Genomic DNA, 18,066 nt, shown 5'->3' with positions numbered 1-18,066 from the left:
ACAAGTTGTGTTGTATTCTGGTCCATTTTTGCTAGCAACCATGACATCATATCCATCATCTAAGTCACCGCGTTCGAGTTTGAATTCGCCAACAATAAAATTTGGATAAAATTCGGCAAGAGGAAAAAATTCGCCATTAAATTCGCTTTATATAAATTTTATTTTTTAGAAAATATAAATAATATATCTAAAAAATGTTAGAACAAACAAATTTTTTTTTGTTTAATTTAAATTATATATTTTAATTTAAATTTATCAAATTTTAAATATAAATAATTAAAAATATTTATTTTTTAATATATTAATGTTAAATCTGACAACTTTTATAATAAATGTTAATATATTAGTTAACATTATTATTATTATTAATTGATAATGTTTATTAGACAACTAATATTAATTAATAATGCATATTAGATGTTTAATATTGGTTAAAATTATATCGGGCAACAATATTATACTAAAATGCTTTCATTATAGGAGGTCAATCAAATCGGACATTTTAGTTAGCATTATATCGTGCATTTTAGTTAACATTATATTGGACAACAACATTATATCGGGCAAGATTTTAAGTTTATATCCTTTGTCTCCGACGTGGCTTCAAACCCTACCGGCGACCAGGCACTCCGTCGACCTGTAGCTCTTCCACGACCCCCATACCTCTCAACGGCAACAAAGAACTAGTCATCTGCTGACGGCCAAAACCTCTACCTGTTATCCAGCGAATTTTAAACGAATTTCTGCGAATTTCATACATTTTTTAGAAGTTCGCCGAATTTCGAACCTGAAGCCGAAAATTCGGTGAACGCGGTGACTTAGGTTGGAATTATTTTGTATCTTGTTCAGCATCCAAACTCACTATAGTAGTAGAAGTTGGCCCTAAAGGTAGTGAAAAATTCAAATCCTCTTTTCTTCTGAATACTGCTCTATCAAAAGCTAGTCTTAGACTTCACTATCCTTGATGGTTTGTGTTCATAATGGATTCACTACATTTTCAAAGAAATGTGGTCAAAGGGAAACGAATGCAAGGCTCCTGGAAGGTTTCGTAAGATTCGTATTGTAGAGGAAGAATGTAAAATGATAGATAGCTATTAGAAGGAAGCAACATCTGTGGAGGGAGCACATCGTATATCAAAAGGTAACAAGAGCAACTAGAAATACCCTAAGTCACCACGTTCGAGTTCGAGTTTGAATTCGCCAACAATAAAATTCAGATGAAATTCGGCAAAAGGAAACAATTCGAAAAAAAATTCGCCATTAAATTCGCTTTATATAAATTTTATTTTTTAGAAAATATAAATAATATATCTAAAAAATGTCAAAACAAACAATATCAAATTTGTTTAATTTAATTTATATATTTTAATTTAAATTTATCAAATTTTAAATATAAATAATTAAAAATATTTATTTTTTAATATATTAATGTTAAATCTGACAACTTTTATAATAAATGTTAATATATTAGTTAACATTATTATTATTATTATTATTAATTGATAATGTATATTAGACAACTAATATTAATTAATAATGTATATTAGACGTTTAATATTGGTTAAAATTATATCAGGCAACAATATTATACTGAAATGCTTTCATTATAGGAGGTCAATCAAATCGGACATTTTAGTTAGCATTATATCGTGCATTTTAGTTAACATTATATTGGACAACAACATTATATCGGGCAAGATTTTAAGTTTATATCCTTTGTCTCTGATGCGGCTTCAAACCCTACTGATGACTAGGCACACCGTCGACCTGTAGCTCTTTCGCGGCCCCCATACCTCTCAACGGCAACAGAGAACTAGTCATTTGCCGACGGCCAAAATCTCTACCTGTTATCCAGCGAATTTCTAACGAATTTCTGCGAATTTCATACATTTTTTAAAAGTTCGCTCCTTGTCCTTTTTTGCCATAACTTCTAGTGGGTCAGTGTTGTCACTTGGAGAACTGGGGAGGATTCCAAGAATACCTAATGTAGTCTCCCCTTCCGGGACCTGTGGGTGTTGCCAATACTTCCTAGATTCCCTAGTGAAGTATCTTCATTCTCTTTCACTCATAAGCAAGATCCCCACTCAAATTTGAATTAATTAGACACAGGCTAGCAGGAAAATGCTATGATACCATGGCAATGTCCCACCCTAGGGGGAACACTGAAACTACAACCTGCTTGTTAATTTTAGATTAATATTATTATAATACTATATTTCTTTTTGGAAATGGTCTTTTAGAACTAGACGGAGAGTGTAGAAGGTTTGTTTGTTTGGTGTTTAGCAAGGTTTGATGCAACCAACAAATCCTTACAACCAAGATTGATAACAGACAACAATTTTGGAAGTTAAAATATTATTCAGATTTGCTACGAGCATGTAATTGACAAATTCCCTTGAAGGAATTACAAAAGTATACCCAAAATATCTTAGCAAATCACAGTGAGCATACCCAATAGGCTTGTTCTTCATAAGAATGAAGTGAGGAAGAACTGAATGATATTTGCAAGTCTGATCTCTGGTAAGCAGCCAAGCATGTCACTCAGAAAATTGATTCTTTGTTGTTGTTTGCTCTTTCAAAATCACAGTGAGTTGGTAATGAAGACTTGATTCTGATTTTCTGGTTTTGTTGAAACTGAAACCCACTTTGTCAGCTCTCCAATGAGTTACTTCCACTTCTGAACAACCACCAAAATGGCGCCGCCTATCAAGCTAGCAACTCCCTTCAATAAATACTTCAAAACTCTTCCACCTCTTCTTAAAACTTGTTGCAACCTGTCCTAGATTGAACAAGGAGTCTTCAACTTGCACAGACCACTTGTAAAGTGAAATAAACACAGACTTTGGCATTTCCAAACAATTCCCCAAAGGGGTCAGCTTAGCAAGCAAGCAGGTCACTAACAAAATTTATCAAACAAGCTCCAACCCTTCCAGATCCCCAAACAGCTTGGAAATTACAGTAATATACTGATATCAACTAATTGTTGCAGTTCCAATTCATAAGATGTGGATTCATTAGTTTCCTTGGCCCCAAACAACTCAATAAGGGATCGGCCTAGCAAGCAAGGAGCTGACTCAGAAAACTTAATAAATATATTCTAACTCCCTTAAATCTGCTGCAAACTTAAACTATATTGCTGCTGTAGACAAGTCTTGATGTCTTCAAGATGGAGATGCATAAGAAACCCTCTTCTTAGCTACCAATGAGCCAAAATAGGGGGTGGCTTGGCACACAAACATCTCACTTCAGATTTCAACCAGCAACTCTTCAAAACTGAAATTCTTTGAAGCTCCAATGAAACCCCTACTATGAGATTTCATCTCCCACAACTGCTAGTGTGTTTGCTAAAGGAGGTTTTCATCCCCACAAGCAGCTCAAACCCTAAACCAACAAGCTCCCAAAGGAGGCAAGAGTGAAAATAACAAACATACCATCACCCTACCAATGGTTCAAGTTGTCTTAATAGCCTCTTCTTTCTTACACCCTAATTAGGGTTCTCTTTCAATTGCTCACTTTATGATTTTAAATTGAGTTTTATTTAATCTTTTAACTCCCACTAAGATCTTCTCTTTCTCTCTCCTAGAAAGTGCCCAACTCCTTTTCTCACTAAACTCATATTAAAGTGCACTTTTTGGAGAGTTTATATTAGGCTAAAATAATGCTTTAGCTTGGTAACTTGAAATATTATAAATAATAATTGTTACTTCCCTTTCTTGAACCATTTGTAACAAGAGAAAACCATTCAGCATGGATCCTCTATACATCTCGTTAGTCCACGAGGACCTGATGATAGACTAACCCTTAATTTGAAGCTGGCTAGGAAGGGGACATTATACTTTTAAGTGGTGGGGCCATTTTTTGGTGCCCACGAGGTCGGGTATGCTCGAGTTTGACCTGGATTCATCTCGAATACGTCCTTGATGCTTGAGTTCACTATGGATATGGCTAAGCTAGACCTATAGAGAGCCCGAGCACCAAGGACACATCCAAGAGGAACTAGGTGTAAACTTGGACCACACCCAAGCCCGATTTCGGGTGTGCAGAGCCAAACTCAGTAACGTAGATTGTCTTCAATTGAAGAAATTGCAATATTGCTTGAACAAGACTAACAATGAAAATAACGCAAGTGCAACAAATACTTGATTATTTTGCTCAAAATAATACTAAATAATACTTGATTATTTTGCTCAAAGAATACTAAATCACACATTGAGAGCATGTATTCATATATGCTCATATTAGAGTATCAATAGTTATTACAAAAAATTGCACTCTGTACCCAAAATAATAAAACATAGAAAAAATCAAGTTACTTCCCAAAGTCTTCTTAGATCCCTAATAATTTTTTCCAAAACCCTCAAAAATGGTGTTGAATCCCTTTTTAAAGACAAGAGAATCCAAATTCAAGCCGTCATGAGAAGTTGTCTTCAGATTGAACAAATAGCACTAGGTACGCAAGCTCATCATTCTCTATCAATACAGCATGTCAAATTTGTAGTGAAACTAGGTGATTTTGCTATTAATCTACTCATGTAGGCACTAATTCCAAGATGACATGAAATCATGCATTGCATGTCTCAAAATACAATTTTGGAACATTTTCAGCACTTATTGGCACCAAAAAATGCATCCTTGAAGAAATTGTGGAAATCCATGCCCTTCTGCACAATTGCAAAACTTTACAAGGTATTTTCCATTGTGGAAATGTAGGGGTCATTTTCCATTACAGAAATTTGGGGTCATTTTCCACTGCAGAACTTTAGAGAGTACTTGCCATTGTAGAAATTTAGGGGTAATGTGGATTTATCCTTATCGAGGTCAAGATTCTACAATGGAGGAATTGGGTGAAAACTACCGAAATTTAGGACACTTCTTCAATTTTGCCTAGGTTTTCCTCAAATTTGAAAAATGCCATCCCTAACACTAGGAAAATCCCACAATTGCATAACTTCTACAATTTTGATCAAAGTTTCCTCAAATTTGAAACATAGATACCCAATTGGATGTTTTAAAAGATCTAACCTACCTATGGTGACCCTCACACTTAGATTTTTGGCTTTTAGGTTTGGGTACCTAGGCCGAAAAGAGGGGATGAATACAATGACTTAAACATCATCTAACATCACAAAACCATGAAAAAATTCTCAGATTCATTATACATGATGGGAAATTGAATGAGGGTATGAAAACCTAGAAGACCTAACACAACCAATCATGAAATATAAGACATAAATTTACTACCTAATATAACATCCATATTAAAACACGAATCCATATAAAATTGCTCAAACATGTATAATTTTCATCTCCATCCATTGCTTCTCAAACATGTATGAATGAAGTTTGAAGGGTAGTGATTTATTTCGTGTTGGGACTAATGTTTAAAGGGAAAAAATTAAAAGTCTCCTTTCTTTTTGGAGACATGAGGGATATTAATATTTTATTACAACTTTCATTATCCCAAATTCACGATGCATTGGTAATTGTGCCCAAATGGAGTTATAAATAAGAGCACTTAATGCAGATGGAGGTATCTTGGAAATTGTGTTTTCTTGGAACTTGTGTTTCGGGATCAAAGAAATGGGACTCGGACTCGGCAAGGCCGAATCGGACTCGGACTCGGGACTCAGAGTCAGACTCGGCTGGACTCGGGAAAGTGAAAAACTCAAGAAATTTAGAGATTTTTAAAGATTTAAAACTTGTTTCAGGCACCCTTTATTGAATACACCTTAAAGACACAATAACATCATCAAACCTGGCTCATTTGTTTACATACACAAGTATACATCAATCACATAAGCATACACGCAAATTGTAGCTGAAGGAAATAACAAACATAAATATATAAATATAGTCAAATGTATACAATATTACAAAACTCATGGAATAAAAAATCCATGTCATCATATGATCATCATCAAATGTTTCATACAAATACCAAAGGTAAATACAACTACAAGCCTATGGCTTAGAGGAGCCTGCACCCTCCGGCCCCGGCCCCTTGGGAAGGTGTCTAAGGTAGGTCCTGGATGATTCGACAACCATAGCCGCTCCCCGTGACACCATGCCATGCTCACCAACATCAGGAACATCCATGTCACTATTTGCCTCTGAATCTCTTGTCTGTGCTCGTGCTCTTCGCTCCTCCTCTGCCATGGCCACAGTCTCAGCCTCTATATCTACCTGGTCGATCCAATCAGTGTCAGACTCGGAGGTTAAATTTTCCCTACTTCTATCGACGCAGTTTCCCCCCATATTTTTCGACGGGGGTTTGGGGGCAGCGAGTGAACAAAGACGATACCATTCATTTTAAAAAAACTTTTTAAAATGTTTTTTTTTGTCATTCTATTAACCCAGCCAGTAGCCAAGTTTGGGGCTCAGGACTCGCCGAGTTTGGCGAGTTTGAGCCAAACTCGCCAACTCGGTGAGTCTGGCGATTTTGCTCGCCAGACTCGGACGAGTTCGAGTCCGAGTCCCAGAGACTTGGCGAGCATGACTCGGACTCTGACTCACCGAGTTTAGGTGATTCATGGCGATTTTCGTTTCTTTGTTCTGAATTCAGTTCTGGAAATACTTGGGCATTTTGGGACGAAATCCCTCAAGTGGAACATTTCCTATGCCTGTGAAAGACTAGGTCTGGGAAGTTTTTAAGAACAAATGGGCATTGAATGTGAAACTAGTAAAGTTACCCTAGATTGTTGGTGAAGTTCAGCTAGGCAAGAAATCGCAGTGTTCAGGTATTCATTTAGTTCCAGTTGTTGAGTTTGAAGGTGTAGTTCGACTAGTGGTTTTGAAGGGTAGTTCGATTTAATCAAAGCATGGCATAGCAAAAATCAACAGCCTGAGCTAGATGCAGGAACTGAGTTTGTGTTGAGTTGCCATTAATCTCCACATAGGAAATCTGAGTGTGTGTAGCGTGCGGCTAGTGTATGGAAATCTCTGTGAGGACGTGGCTAATAACAATGAGACGACTAGCACTCACAGCACAGATTTGGCAAGAGTGAAGTCAACGCCTTCCACTACAAAGTCGTGTCTTATTGAGTTTGCCGCCTTTCTTGTGCAAGTGGTGTGTTGACAACAGCTGGAAGTGGTGAAAGGAGTCCCAGGCGTGGTGTTTAGTTGGCTGCTTGTGTGCAGAAGGGTCGTGTTGGATGAGGGGAGTCGTGGACCTATGATTTTGGCAAATGTGCAAGTGCAATATTACTCAGAACTCAGTCTTTTACAACAGCAAATAACTGATTTGTGAATTTGGTTCGATTAAGAGACTATTGCAGAGTTGTATGATAATGAACTTACTGAATAAGCATAGCACAAGGTTTTTTATTGTAAATATGTTATTCACTATGTTTAATATTCGGTAAGTTAGATCTGCTAAGTTGGTGTGCAAGTGTTTGTGAAAATGAATGAAGTTTGCAAGGCCATAATAAACTTAAAAAACGCACCAGGTATCAATAAAACTCAGATACACTCAAGAGAGTGAAATCAGACCTTTAATGATAGTTTGCCAACCGTTTGACAAAATACCAACAACAAGTCTGATAAGGGAATTATAGAAAACAAGGCAGTCTATTACAGTGGTATCAGAGCTTTAAGACTGTTGTGACGTATTCACACATCGCCCCATTGCAAATGGGGACCCCTGCTTTTTGCTTTCTAGGGTTTGTTTTCTAGGTCTTTTAGGGTTTTGTCTGTTAGCCTTTGCAGGATGAGTGCTGTCGAGGGGATCGTTGGATTATAGGCTTTGCTTGAGCCAGGGTGAGTCCACAGGGCCCCAGAATTAGGGTTTCTTTGAGAGTCTTCCTTAGGGCCTGGTTTTGCTCTCGTTGCTAATTGTGTCTTGCTTTGTGAGTGGATATCATTCTTGAAGGTCTGAGCTAGGTCGATTTGGTGAGTGATGAAGTCTGAAATGTCATCTTGATCTTCAAATGCCCTGAAATTTGGCTAAGTCTGGAATGTCTTGATCCTGAAATTTGGCTAAGTCTGGAATGTCCTGATCCTGAAATTTGACTAAGTCTGGAAAACTGAAGAATCCTCCAAAAACTAGATTTTGCAATATAACTCCTGGAGGTCCGAAACCACTCTCAAACATCCTGAAAGTATATATGGAATATAACTTAAAGTATAAGTGTTCTTATACTTAAATGTTATATTCCATAAAATGATCCTGACGGAGAGTTCAAAATGTCAAAATCTCCATAAGACATTCTACTTTGACCAAAAGCTAGAACTAAAGCATTCCCAAGCTTGAATGAAGGCAAAAGCACTTGTTTGAATGAAGAAATGCGAAAAAATGAAGTCAGGATCATGGCCTAAGGTGATTTTCGCTCCTGACCCTTCCAAAGGGTCCAGAGCGAAATTCATATTTCCTCTATTTTTCTCCTTAGCTTGACCAAGTTTGTAGACTTTTGAGGCATAATTGAGAAGGTTTGATGCAGCTTTGCCTTGGAGAAGAGATTTTAGACCTTGGGATGATGGATTCTAGCCTGGGAGAGGAATTTCGCTCCTGACCCTTCCAAAGGGTCCAGAGCGAAAATCCTTATAACCCTCATTTTCCTTCCTTGTTTTGAATGGGCGTTGGTTTATTAGGCATTGTGTGTGAGTCTTGATGTGTTCTTGCCTTGAGAAGTGTTTTGAAAAGTGAGGATCTTGTCCAAAAATAGGAATTTCGCTCCTGACCCTTCCAAAGGGTCCAGAGCGAAATTCTTCATAAGCCTCATTTGCTCCCTTGTTTTGGATACCAACCTTGTTCCATGGGCGAATTTGGAAAGGAAATAACATGTCTCTGCCTTTTGAGGTGATAGAACGTAGAAATGTGAAGGATTTTGGCCAAGATTAGGAATTTCGCTCCTGACCCTTCCAAAGGGTCTAGAGCAAAATTCATCATAAACTTCATTTGCTACCTTGTTTGACCTTGAAACCTTCTTCCTCAGGTGGAAAATGATCTAAGTTTGCTTCTTGAAGTGGTTTGAAGTTTGAAAAATGAGTAATTAAAGCCTAAATCAAGATTTTCGCTCCTGACCCTTCCAAAGGGTCCAGAGCGAAAATCAACCTAAGACTCATTTCTAGCCTTATTTGACCAAATTTTGATTTGCAAGGCATTTTGAAGGGAAGAGTAGACATGTTTGGACGTTGGAAATGTTTGGAAGCTTTGAAAAAATGAAGAATTCTAGCCAAGAAGGTGAATTTTGCTCCTGACCCTTCCAAAGGCTCCAGAGCGAAATTCCTTGCAAGCCTAATCTTTTGACCTTGTTTTGGCTTAAGACCTTATCCCTTGGGTGAAGAATGATGTCTAGTTGTCTTCTAGAGTGGATTGGAGTTGAAAAGATGAAGGATCAAGTCAAGAATGAGATTTTCGCTCCTGACCCTTCCAAAGGGTCCAGAGCGAAAATCCTCCTAGACCTCATTTCTTTCCTTATTTGGCCAAGTTTTGATGTCTAAGGCATGTTGAAAGAGAGAATGGGCATATTGAAACCCTTAAGGACGTTTGAAGGAGTTAAGGAATGAGTGTTTTGGCCAAGGAAGGAAATTTCGCTCCAGACCCTTCCAAAGGGTCCAGAGCGAAATTCCTTACAAGCATATATTTTTAACCTTGCTTGAGCTCAAAACGTTGTTCCTAAGGCGAAAAGAGATGAAATTTCACTTTGCAAAGAAGATTGGGATTGAAAGAATGATGATTTTGGACTAGAAAAGGAAAATCGCTCCTGACCCTTCTAAAGGGTCCAGAGCGAAATTGTGCAAAACCTATCTTTTCCCTCAAATTTATGCCAAGTCTAGTGTGGGTCAAGATTAGAGGTGTCTTTAGGCATGTCCTTGAATGGTCAATAATTATCAAGTTTGAAGGAATTGAGCCAAATGATGAAAATCGCTCCTGACCCTTCCAAAGGGTCCAGGGCGAAAATTCTTCAACCAGCTATTTCCCCTTGCAAAATCAAGTCAAACTTGGGTTGGACATGAGAGGAGAAGTGTTTTCTAGCCTTTTGAGGTGAATGCAACTTGAAATGATGGAGGAATAAGCCTAAATTAAGAAATTTGCTCCTGACCCTTCCAAAGGGTCCAAAGCGAATTTTCTCTAAATCACCTTTTTTCCCAATTTTGTGCCAAGCCAAGTGCTGACTAGGGCGAGTTTTGATGGGAGAGGTCCTCAGGAATGACTTTGACTTAGCAATGATTATCAAACTTGAAGGAATTGAGCCAAAAAGTGATTTTCACTCCTGACCCTTCCAAAGGGTCCAGAGCGAAAATCTTAAAACCACCTATTTTCCTTGCAAGTCTAGTCAAACGTTAGGTTTTCATGGCTTGGATGGGTGCGAGGAGACATGTTCTTGCCTTTTGAAGTTAATTGGTGTTGAAAAATGATGGAAATTAGCCCAAACCAAGGATTTCGCTCCTCACCCTTCCAAAGGGTCCAGAGCGAAAATCTTAGGATCACCTACTTTCTTTGCAAGACAAGTCAAAATTTTGATTTTTATGGCCTAGTTAGGTGTGAGGCAATGTGTCCTTAGTCTTGGAGGTGAATTCAAGTTGAAATGATGGAGGAATGAGCCTAAAACAAGATTTTCGCTCCTGACCCTTCCAAAGGGTCCAGAGCGAAAATCCTAAAACCCATCATTTTCTCTAAAATTTGTGCAAGGCCAAGCTTAGACCTAGGTAAGATAAGCCCTTAAGATTGCCTTTGAATGGATTTTGGCCACCAAAAATGTAGATTTTGAGCGAAATCCTAGATAGGTCCTATTCCTGGCTAAGTTTTTGAGTGAATTCTCCTTTTTGGGCCTTGTGAAGATCAAACCAATGTTGCCAAGTTGGGAAGTGGATTTAATGTGGGGGAATCCAGATGAATTGAAGTGAAGTGAAGGAATTGTAAAATGAAGCCTAAAGAAGGAATTTCACCCCTGACCCTTCCAGAGGGTCCAGAGCGAAATTTCCAAAATCACCTAGTTTGCCCATGAGGAAGGTCAGGTTGTAGATTCCTAGCCTTTGGTGAGGAGAAGGATACCGTATGCTTGCCTTGGAAGACATTTTGGAGTAGAGGCATGATGGAATTTGTCCAAAAATGCAAAATTCACTCCTGACCCTTCCAGAGAGTCCAGGGCGAAATCTTTTGAAACTACTATTTTTCACCTTGTTTGGGCCAGGCGAGGAGCTGGTTGTGAGGTTACGTTGAAAAGAGGTCCAAGTTGGCCAGGAATGCTAATTTCGCTCCTGACCCTTCTAGAGGGTCCAGGGCAAAATTCTTATAGGGCCTGTCCCTGGAGAGAGTCTTGAACTAACTTCATTTTAATATCTTTTGTTGATGATTTAAGGTGTGAAATACTATGTTGAAATGAATTTATTATGTCCTTAATCATCTTTTGATTTGTTTTTGCAGATGAAAGAAGATCAGGCCAAGACAAGGACGACCTTCTCCAATCCAGCATCAACAAGGACGACCTTCTTTAGTCTAGCATCATCAGGGACGACATCCTCCAGTCCAGCATTCCAAGGAAAAGTACACTATCCATCCTACACATCAAAGACAAAGGAGGTCAGAGCAAAGGTCCGTTGGAGAAGCAGACAGTTTCAGAAGAGTTAACTAAAGTTAGCTTCTCAGCATCATCAAATTGAATATCTACCAAGTTGCAAGTGTCAGACAAGGTGGCATCCCAGTCATCACTCCTCCAATCGGATTGGTCCACCTCAGCGTGTCCAAATTCAATGTACTTGACTCCTCAAAAATGGCACAAACTTCGATGTACCTACCCCGGTTCTCCATTGGTCGAATATTCCAGAGAAGACATGTGTCCAAATAATGCAATTATTTCATTGGCCAGAATTGAATTTGTTGTAACAAACCCTAATTAGGGTTTTCATTGTAAAATCTTAGCCATTGATCTCAAATTGATCTAAGCCATTGAATTGTATTATGGGCACTATATAAGCCCTGGCTCCTCATTTGTAAAGGCTGATAGTGAGTCAATAATAGCTAATAGTTAATAGTTAGTAATAGAGGCCAGAATAGTAGAATAGCAATTAGAGTAGATTAAGAAGAGAAGGCAAGACATTGTTGCTTTAATTGTAAAGACTTCTTTTCATTGAAGTTATGGTGGAATATGTTGTTTCTTTGCAATGTGCATGGTCTCTTGTTGAATCTTCATTTTTGATGATAGATGATTAAATTGAGTGAAGAAAATTGTTGAATGCACCTGTGTGGAATCTGTCTAGTCCATACCACTAGCCTCTTACTGATGGTAAGTGCGCCCTGTGTGGTCAACTGGCATAAAATGAGCTTAATCTTAAGTCGTTACACATCTATTGTTCATGCATTATCTTGAATGGTGATCATTGTCAGATGGTGTACGATTTGAACATATTGGAAGCATCCCTTAGAAGATCGCACTGAGTTGGAGTTGAATTGTTCAACCTGATGGTGAGACCCAGCCCAGTAGGACTCCACCTAGTCATTCATTCATTTTCTCGCATTCTAGGTAGTAGAGTAGACGTCCTGAACCCTGCATCTTTTGTCATTAGTTTGTCTTCCAGTTAGTTAATAGGACTTGTGATTCCAGCAAATCAGACGTTTAGGTCATTCAGTGTAAGTCCCCTTGTGATTCCAGCAAAATCACATCATACCGCGAAGAGCTTATCCACGAGTAGAGATCCTACAAAGCAGAACCTTGGAGTTGCCTCGACTGATCCTTCGGCGAGATCTTCAGCAGTCGGGAACTTTGTTCAAGGGAGGATAAGGTACCTTTTAGGTATTTTATTCTGTGTTTGGTCGTGTACAAAATACACATCAACAAAGACCTGCTAACCTTTGAGGGTTAATGAGTGATAGAGAGAGAAGATATTATCAGCATGAACTAAGGAAGGAGTGGCAACCACCATTAATTCCGGAAGGACAAATTGTGTTAGGTATTTTGGGTATCAACTGAGGTTCATCTTCACAAGAGGGTGGTCCAATTCCCACTATCATTTACCCCAATGATTTACCTGAAGTTGAACACACTGGTGATCCACTTATAGCTGGAAATATGGGGGATGAGAGAGCAAAACCAAGTACCTGAGATATGCTTAACAATTTGGCTAGAGGACAATGAGAATTACAAATGTCACTACAGCTGATGGCAGCCCTTATGAATCAGCACTTAACATTTATGAACACTGGGAACAACCAGAATCAAGGTAATATTAATCTGGGTGGGCAAGGAAATAATGGGAGCAATGGCAATGATAGAAACAATGGAAATGATCATGACTCGGTAAATAATGCAGGTGCAAGGCAGCAGGATAGAGCAGGATCAGCATGCACTAGACCCCTTATGCCTCAGTTTCCACCGAGACAGAATGATCAAATCAATGACCCCACCCAACAAGAGGTACAGGATCAAATCTTGAATGATTGGAGGAACTCTGGGTTGGATTTTCAAGCTGAAATGTCATTTAGAGATTACATGGATGTTAGAATGAGACACTTACCATTCAGGGGGAACAGGCAGCAGCATTATGATCTCAAGAAGAAAATAGGACAGCTCTCAATACCATTCTTTGATGGTACAGGGAAGACTACAGCTAGGGCTTGGGTTCAAAAACTTGATACATATTTTAATCTTAACCCAATGTTAGAAGATGATGCCATTAAATTTGCAGCTTTACATTTGGATGGTAGTGAACAAGAGTGGTGGCACCACGGGATGGTGACCTTGGGACATGCTCAGATCAATACCTATGCAGAGTTCACTGAGAAACTTATTGAGAGATTTGATACCAAAGACCTTGAATTGCATTTTAAGGAGTTGCCTCAGCTTAGAGAGTGGTGATTAGTAGATACATGTGTCGCTGAATTTCAGAGGCTAGCGGTATTGGTGACTGACGTTTCAGAGAGGAGGTTGGTTGTTTTGTTTGTGGATGGCCTTTCAGATCCATCGGGTGGTTGGGTAAAGGGACATGATCCTTTGACATTGCACGAGGCCATTAAGAAGGCTAGAGATTTGGCACCATCATCCTTTAAGAGTAAATTTCAGTCTAAGGACTCTCATTTCAAGAAAGACAAGGATAAGAAACCAATTCAAAAAGACTATTTCAAACTTTAGGACTATTTTTAGGTTTTCCATTTAGTTTTTTATATTTAATAAAATTTCAAACAATGATTTAATATTTTATTATTTTATTTATATAAACATGTTTTTTAAGTATAATAAAATTTTGTTTTATAGTTTCTTTTTTTAGAATTAAAAAAATAAAACAATTATATTTTTCTATTAATGTTTTTAAAAATAAAATTTAGTAATTGTTTTATTTATTTTTTTGGTAATAAAATTTTTTATTTTTGAAATAAAATTTGAGTATTTTTTATTTAGTCATGTTAAACTATTTTGTTATTTTTGTGGATATATAATTATATTACTTGTATTTTTAAAAAACAAATTTATGTAAGGCAAATTTAATGTTGAATTTTTTATCCTCATCGAGCTTCATCCGAATTTTATCGTTGCCGAACTCGAACTCGAATTCAAACCTTGTGACTTAACGTGCGCACACACACACATCCCTAAATGCCTATCTATAGAAGGTGACTTTTATTGCGGATGTAAAATTGTATCAATTTTTCTCCCATAATGGTTTAAACTTCTTTCACTCAGAATTCAACCATTAAATTACATCATGAAGTTGTTTCTCCAATTGATAGTACCTCTCCCAAATTCGGAAGTGCTTCAACCATACCAAAAATTGATGTAAATAGTTTCTTTGTCAAACAATAGCTCACTCCAACAATTTAAGCTTTGTCTTTCCTCCATCCAACCCATTACAAAGCAGGGTGGTCAAGCACAACCAACCACCAACAATTCAAAATAGGAAGGACATCTTAGTGGTTCAAGAGACGAGTGGGAAGTGGTTCAAGAGAAGAGTGGGAAAGGGGTGAGGAAGAAGGGCTCAACTCAACATCCTAACCAGCCAATAATAGTTTTGAGAGGTTTCACACTTAGTACTTATGTTGGAATCAACTTGTCCTTTCCTATTCTCTCAAGTGACTCAATGATCAACAACTCCGCCTTTCACATTTCTCTTCATCCATTTATATTAATGATAATTCCATGATCATTTGCAATAGGAAATTAATCCAAAGTTCAAACAATCTCTTTTTAATAGTTATTTTTTACCCATACTTATTTGTAAAATTGGCTTCAATATGAAAAATGTGTTCTATGCACTTCAATAACTTTGAACTACCTCTTAATTTTCTTTTATTAAGCTGTTTTCTTGGTACCATGTATCATTTGTCATACAAGAAAGTAATAAAATGTACAGAATAATAAGGTTTATTTGAAGCTGTGTTCCCCTTATATGTGCCTATTCATCAATAATTGAAGAGATCTATTTATTAGATTTATTATCTCTCAGTTGATTCCATTACACTATTCGAGTAGCATATTTTGAGCAGATGCAGAGTTGCACCTGAAAACATCTTAGTATTTCTCTTTTCTTTTTACTACCAACACAAGAAAAGAGAAATACAAAGAGATATATATATACAGGGAAACTTTACATGGCAGGTCATTTTTATTGCCTTCATTGTAAATAGCTACCGATTTGTATCCTGCTACTATAGTTGCTATACTTTATCATTTGTGTTCAGAAAGTAGGATATGATATATCAATCTTTAGTGTAGCACAGATTATGACGCTCCAAATTGCAAATGGCAAGCAAAAATGAAAGTTACCTGTCCGTCTAGAAGCTTGGACACTCCAAATTGTAAATGATGAGCAATAATAACTTTGTAATCCTTGAAATTGAGTTCCACAAAATGGTCTTCCTGTCACTGGCGTATCTAGTGCAGCTTTACATAAACTGAGAATGCGTAGTGTGCCATCATCCATTGACAAAATAATACATCTATATGCCACAATTAACACTGACTTAAGACAAATTTCAGTAGAATCATAACCATACATAGTAAGAAAAATACTCATATATGATTTCCAAAATCAACCACTGCCACAAAATTTCCATAGCCACTAAAGATAGTTCAGTTAACATATTTGGTGTGCAATTTATTTCAAAAAAGCAACATTGGCATCTTGTTTAATAACTGAAAAGAATGCATAAGTGTAAAAAAAATTCAAACCATAAAATAAGAAACTACCTTGGCTCATGCAACCAATCAAGACTTGTGATGATTCCTCTTGACAAATGAAGATCCCATAAAGGCCGGAAGGGATCACTACAAAAAGAACATGAAATTCCACCTCTGTTATTTATGAAACTTTCTATAATATTGACAAAACAGATAAATGCATATCTATGACACAATATCAAGCTGCAATCCATAACTGAGTTTCAAAGAAAGAAAAATTTCTATCCAATTCACATAAATTATGCATCTAGCAAAAATGAAAGGTTCCCAGAACACTAAACAGATTATGGAATATGAAGAATAACTATTCAATTGCCAGCTAGAATATGGAAGATGATTTCTTTTTCAATTTAATTTCTGAAAGTTACTTTTGATTCATATACTTAACATGCATGGCGACCAAGTAAATATTCCACGTATTAAAATTACTGATTTTATGTTTAACCAAAAGACAGTGATGATATTCTATTATCAAACCTCAAAATGTTAGCAATACAATGCATCAAATCATTGAACTCAGAAATTTTCTCAGGGACCTCCTTCTGAGTCTTCACGAAATATCTGATATTGTTCTTGGTATAAACTACTGACACTTTACTAGCTGTTTCCTTGAAAGTTCTCTGCATTGGCATTTACATGTAAACTAGTGATGTCAATGAGAAAACAGAAAAACATTGATATTCAACTTACTGATCTGCCTTAAAATATATTTGTATTACTCCTTTAACAATCTATCCCGGTTTCTATATATTTACATTTGTAATTTAATGTTTACCAAAGAAGCTAATGATATTTAATTAATAAACTTACGTGTGTTAGATATGTGATCAGGAGCATCCTTCAACAAAGCCAGTGATCCTATGCTTTGGGAGTCACAATTCAGCAAGTTGTTCGGCACTTTTTCTTTATGTTTGTTAATTTCCCAGTTGTTCTGAAGTTTCCATGCACAATGATCATGCAGACTAATTGCCTTGATCATGGAGTGATTAACGCACCAACAATTTGCAGGCGACGCAGTCTTATATGGGGAATCAAACCTAGCTGAAGCAGAAAAAATAAACCAATAATGCAACATCTCGGATCCGCTCATCAATATGGAGAAATCAACAATCTTTTTCTTACATGCAAAGAAGGATTGCAAGGATGTTGGGATTCAACATCAGAGAGCTGCCAAACAAGTATTTGGCCATTCTTGTATTCAAAGGAGCAATGAGAACAAATCTACAGAAGAATACAGTTGTAATATCTGTTAAATTTTATTACAATACTAGGATCACAAGAAGATGACCATGCACAGTGATCATAGGGTGTGCTCGATTAACCACGGGCAATGATTCTCATCATTGTTGCTCTCCCAACCATAAACGATATACTGTTATCGTCTCCCCCAAGCACGGAACTTATATCTCTGATATATATATATCAAATCTGGATATGACTTTATAGTATTGCTTCACTTCTTGAAGCTATATGAACAAGTTAATTTGCCATACAAAGAATACGATCTGTACGTAATAAGTTTGCTCTTCTAATGAATTCACTGTGGCTGAAGAATGAAGTCAATCTGCTATGTAAGACGATCAGCAGTAGACCAAACACAAACTGTAGATGATAATGTACAGGCTGAAGGTGAAGGCAGATCTGCTTGCTCTTCTCATCGATCTGCTTGTATGTCTTGTATAATTCAAACTGCCTTCAGTATGTTCAATCTGCTATACACAGCGATCTGCCTTTATAATTATTATCAAGTCGATCTGATCTTATAATATCAATCTGCCTTTCTTATTTGATAATCATCCTCCTCAATAAGATTGTTCCTATCAAATATATATATGCTTGGCACCCTTTCACCAAGAGTCGGCCCTTAAACATTATGTCTCTTCATAAGTCAGCCCTTTCAAAACTTAACAAATATTTAATCAAGGCCCAATCGGTTATACACATACTGATTTAAATA

General features: G+C 37.1%; 1 protein-coding gene across 4 annotated transcripts in view; it reads right to left on the bottom strand.

Annotated features, from left to right (window-relative positions):
• LOC131079459 (uncharacterized) overlaps window positions 1-18,066 on the bottom strand; it is a 314,514-nt gene that overhangs the window by 60,460 nt on the left and 235,988 nt on the right. For all 4 annotated transcript variants that reach the window (XM_058017422.2, XM_058017420.2, XM_058017419.2 and 1 more), the window contains 2 exons: window positions 16,119-16,196; window positions 15,696-15,868 (listed from right to left, as the gene is read on the bottom strand). In XM_058017422.2, coding sequence (XP_057873405.1) covers window positions 15,696-15,868; window positions 16,119-16,196 — 251 coding nt within the window. The remainder of the gene's footprint in view (window positions 1-15,695; window positions 15,869-16,118; window positions 16,197-18,066) is intronic.

Source organism: Cryptomeria japonica, chromosome 8, assembly GCF_030272615.1.
Source record: "Cryptomeria japonica chromosome 8, Sugi_1.0, whole genome shotgun sequence".
Taxonomy (NCBI): Eukaryota; Viridiplantae; Streptophyta; class Pinopsida; order Cupressales; family Cupressaceae; genus Cryptomeria; species Cryptomeria japonica.
This window is presented reverse-complemented; position numbering and strand designations above follow the sequence as displayed.